Below are 5,000 nucleotides of genomic sequence, written 5' to 3'. Positions count from 1 at the left end.
AGCAGGCTGCTCTCAAATACCCTGCGGCAGCCGCCCCGCCAGAGGCACGGACGGGGTACGGTCTTCTCGTTGCTGAACTGTCGCAAGCACGTCACCTCTGGCGACACGTTGGCGTCGCACCAACCGCCGCAGATTGGGATGCGCGCACAGCAGCAGAGGAGCGCAGACACCACTCTCTTTGAGCTTTCGGGCCCGTGAGGAGCTTGCGAATGGTGGCCAGAAGCGATGGAGGAGAGCGCCCGCTCGTCGGTCGTCGGCAGGGGGGGTGTACGCCTTGACCTCGACGAGTGATTGGGTACATCGGATTCGGCGACATCCGACTTTGCAGCCGCGGCCTCGCTGTCGATAGCTGCGACCGAGGAGGCAGAGGGAGATGCAGATTCGCTCTCGAGGAGAGAGCCGCCCTCTTCTTTGGGGTCAGGCGCAGGCGCAGAGCCTCGCGCAGAGCCGGCGGGATTCTGCATAGAGCAGAATGTCGCGTCTACGTCGGCGTCGTGCGTCCGCAGAGCTGGAGAGTTGGAGTTCACAGCCTTGTTATTGAGAAAAAATACGTAATGAATCACGTCCTATGGCGCTGTGCGCTGGTCTGTGAGAGGTTGAGGTGCGAGCCCTGGAGGGCCCTGGGGATGGGGTGAGACTACCCGCGGGCCTAGAAGTTCACACGCGCGAAGGGTCTTTCTTTTTATAATCAACAGGACGCGGCAGTAACTGCCTTGCGGGCAGAGCCCTGAGCCACCCTTATGTCTTGCGCGGTCAAAAGAAAACGTGCCCGGGAAAATAAGCAACACCGAGATTGTGAGCTGTACACGGAGCGAGGGTCTGTACCGAGGCGTACAGGGACGGTACACGCAAGACTACATCAGCCAAGCCGCGGTTGAGCGGACGACCGACAAACAGAGCAAAAGGCAAGCCGGCCTGACACGTCCCGCACATGTCCTGTTCACACAGACATCTCGCTAGGATAGAGACGTGTCTCCCTCTCTCTCTATTCATGAGTAGGGCGTTCACACTCCCAACACTCCCCCATTGTCTGCGCGGTCAGATGCGGCAGACAACACAGCGGAGTGTGAAGCGATTAATCATTCATGCCCAAAGGTAAGGCGTCGCGCTATCAGAGGCGCGAGCTAGTGAACGTGGCATAGTCCCGTGCTCAGTAGCCGTGGGCGTGGCACCGCTCCGCACGCCGCAAACATTCACTGGAGAAGAGCGCCGCAGTGGGAGAGGACGAGAGAAGGAGAGCTGGCCTTGACCCTAAGGCGCTATAGGGTCCCGACAGGCACACGCTCCAACTGGCCGGGCGCCTCGGCTGTGGGTCCACCAGCACGGGGCTCGCGCACGATTGCCACGAAGCGTGACGGCGCCTGAGGGGGGCTCTCCCCAAGTATGCTACATCCCAGTGGAAACTAACACGCGTCAGACGCAGCGTCTCCTGCTGTGGGTGAAAGAGGTTGCCGTGGCTAAAGGAGGAGTCCGAAGCCGTGGTTCACGCCGATGGCAGCAGTCGCGCCAGACGCAAACCCGAGGAACATGGTCGTCACCATGACCGCCGCTGCAAGGCCGCGCTCGTCATCGTGAAGCTTCGCGGAGCCGGGCGCGTTGGCCACTGCATTCCAGACGATGATGCCGTAAAGAACGGCCGCGAGAAAGAGTATTGCGAGAACGGCAGCCGAGCTCTTAATCAGCCACGGCTCGATGCTCACGACGAGCAGAGGCAGGTAGACGCCGATGCGGAGGAGCGCGAGCACGAGGGCCCTCCCCTCGGTGAGCGGCGGGCGATGGCAGAGCGACGGCAGGTAGAACGCCGCCAACACCTTGCCCACGAATTCTCCCGCGCCGTTGGCCAGGTTGACGAGCAGAAACCACCATGAAGGATCGATGTTGTCGAAGCCGCCCGTGAGCCGCATCGACGCACTCTCGTCACTGCCGCCGTCCCAGACGGGCAAGGCCAGCGAGCCGACTGCGACGGGCCAGAGCAGCAGCTTTGTGAAGCAGGTGATGAAGATGATGACGGCGTCCACGCGGATGCGGTACGCAATGTCGAGCACCCCCGCCACCCCCGCGCACTTGGATTGCGCCATGGCCGACAGCTCGCGCGCCGCCTCCTGCGAGCGCGCGCGAATCGCCGACACCTCATGCGACAGCGCCTCCACGATGCCCTCGGCGCCCTCGCGCGTGGTCGAGAGGGCCCCGTCGCACAGCGCGGAGCTCCTCCGCCGCAGCACCTGCGAGAGCTGCTCCGCCTTGCTCGCGCGGTGTCGCGAGAGGTCTTCACCGGAGACTCGCGTCAGTCGGCCTGCCGCGAGCACCACCGTGCCTGCTGAGCGCCACATTTCTTTGGCCGCCATCCCAATAGGACTCTCGGCAGACGGCGCTGGCGTCGCTGGCGGCGGCTCTGCGGCGGCGGGGCCGTGGTCGTGCTCGCGCCAGTAGTACTCGAAGGTAGCGTTGCGAGTCCGAAGGTACCGCCAGCAGCCGATGCACACGATGGCGAACACCAACAGCGCGCCAAAGTACATGTTACTCTGCACGCGCAGCAGGTAAACCGGGTCTTGATCGCCCTGTGCGGCGGTCGCGATTCCAAAACAGAGGATGTTGATGATGGACACGATCAACCCCGCACACGCAGCGCCCACCTCGAGCGCGCCGAGGATCTGCGGCGTGGGGAAGACGGAGGCGATGGGCCAGAGCGAGCCTTGCGTTAAGCACGTCAAGCACGCAGAGCAGGAGGCGATGACCAGGACGATGGCACAGTGAGCAGCCTCAGGAAGAGGGAGCACGTCCTGCACAATGATCCCGAGCGAGACGATCACATACCCATAGAAGCCGAGCGAGACGCGCCGAAGGATGGGGATGCGGTCTAGCACGGGGGTGAAGATGGTGGCGAGCTGAAGCAAGGGAGTCGGCCAAGTGGCGGCCATGTTGATGTAGAGTCCGAGGTCTGGCACTCCATCGAAGCGCCCTGCGTAATATCTCTGAGCTTGGACTAGCGCCTATATGGGTGTCATTCTCCTGTCGGCGACGAGGTTAGATCCGGGTCAACCTCGGCGCGAAGCGCCTCGAATGCCCAGACATCGCAGAGCACGAGCAGCGCGAGCACCAAGTAGAGCCGCCGGCCGCCACCACCGCGAAGCGCTCCGATCGTGAGTTTGTCACCAGCCATGCGTGGAATCTGGCAGCCTTCGATACTCGCAGCGCACGCAGCCTGAGGCCAATCGCTCACGTTGGTTTGGATCTGCGAGGGCGAGGCAGCACTAAACTCGCGCGGCGTCGCACCGAGCGAGGGCGAGGCCACACTGAGAATCCGGCGGGCTGGGGGGGGGATTACGTGCATAAAATATTTTCTTGCCAGTGCGCGCCACCCCCGTGCCCAGTGTTGTGCGACGGAGTTTTGTTGTAAAATTCATTTTTTACCAAAAACGAAGTTCACCCTTCTCTCTCTCTCTCTCTCTCTCTCTCTCTCTCTCTCTCTCTCTCTCTCTCTCTCTCTCTCTCTGTGTGTGTGTGTGTGTGTGTGTGTGTGTGTGTGTGTGTGTGTGTGTGTGTGTGTGTGTGTGTGTGCTCGCTCGCTCGCTCGCGCGCGCTGCTTGCGCGATCGCGCGCGCTGCGCGAGCCGCCCTGCCCGCTGCGCTGCTAGGGATGCGCTGCGCCAGTCCCGTACCGCTGCGCAAAAATTCTTTTTATGGGGCGGCTGTTTGTGGTTTGCTGCTCGGTTTCTGTGGCGTTCCACTGTGGCAGGGCCCGCCGCTGCTGTCGCCGCTGTATGGCTGACCCTCCGCCCGTATCGCCGCCTCGGCTGCCGCCGCCGCCGCCGCCTGACGTGCAGCTGCTCGACCTTCGCACGGCCACCACGTACCAGGACTCGAGCTCCTTCGACAAGCAGGCGCCCGTGAACGACCTGTCGTTCGCCGACAGCACGACGGGACGGCCGTGGGCCGAGTGCGGCCACTACACAAGCCAATGGTGGGGCGTCGACCTCGGGAGCGAGGCGTATGTGCGCTACGTGCGGCTGCAGAACCGCAACGACTGCTGCGCGGAGCGGCTGACGGACGTCGACATCTATCTCGGCTCGACGGCGGAGACGTACACGGGCAACGCGCTGGTGAAGTCAGACGTGAGCGTGTCGTCGAACGTGATGTTGGAGGTGGAGATCAACGCGTTGGGGCGCTACATCTACCTCAACCGGCCGTCTGCGGCGGGGCTGACGGTGTGCAAGTTCTACGTCTTCGCCTCAGCCGCACCGCCTGGGCCGCCGTCGCCGCCGCCGCCATCGCCGCCTCCCCCAGCTCCGCCGCCGCCGCCGCCGTGCAGCGAACTGGATGGCCGCACGCAAGTCCCCCAAGGCGGCGCCTGCAAGAAGTTGATTGACTTGGGAAACTGTAGCAGCTACTACGCTGGCCCCTTCGACGGAGGAACTCCAAATTACCCCGAGGACGACACGTGGCGGCTATGCAGGCCGCCTTCCAACCTCAGCAAGGAGGTGTGCGATGGCGACAAGGTCAGTGGCTGTTTTCCGCCGCCGCCGTCGCTGCCCTTCCCGCCCTCCCCACCACCCTCCGCGTCGCCGTCACCGCCTCCCTCCGCCTCGCCCTCCCCACCACCCTCCACATCGCCCTCCCCACCGCCCTCTGCTCCGCCGCCGCTCCCACCCTCCACTCCGCCCTCCCCACCACCCTCCGCATCGCCGTCACCGCCTCCCTCCGCCTCGCCCTCCCCACCTCCCTCCGCCTCGCCCTCCCCGCCGCCGCCTCCTCCGTCGCCGCCTCCCTCGCCAACATCGCCGCCACCACCGAGCCCACCGCCTCTGTCCCCACCGCCAGAGACACCGCCCCCTCCACCGGCTGCCCCATTGTCCCCCTTTGCACCGCCCCTGCCGCCGCCGCCGCCGCATTCTCCGCCGCCGCAGCCGCCGCCCTCGCTTCCGCCGCCGTCCGCTCCGCCGGCGCCGCCCTCGCCGCCCTCGTCGCCACCATCCCCGCCGTCCCCGCCGCCACCGCGCACCC

General features: G+C 64.8%; 1 protein-coding gene across 1 annotated transcript in view; it reads left to right on the top strand.

Moving 5' to 3' along the window:
- Window positions 1-3,721: 3,721 nt before the first annotated feature.
- EMIHUDRAFT_470312 (hypothetical protein) overlaps window positions 3,722-5,000 on the top strand; it is a gene marked incomplete at its 3' end in the record, with an annotated part of 3,331 nt that continues 2,052 nt past the window's right edge. Inside the window, exon 1 of the mRNA XM_005769582.1 lies at window positions 3,722-4,495. Within this exon, the coding sequence (XP_005769639.1) occupies window positions 3,761-4,495 (735 nt within the window). The remainder of the gene's footprint in view (window positions 4,496-5,000) is intronic.

This window comes from Emiliania huxleyi (genome assembly GCF_000372725.1).
Source record: "Emiliania huxleyi CCMP1516 unplaced genomic scaffold EMIHUscaffold_415, whole genome shotgun sequence".
NCBI lineage: Eukaryota > Haptophyta > Isochrysidales > Noelaerhabdaceae > Emiliania > Emiliania huxleyi.
This window is presented reverse-complemented; position numbering and strand designations above follow the sequence as displayed.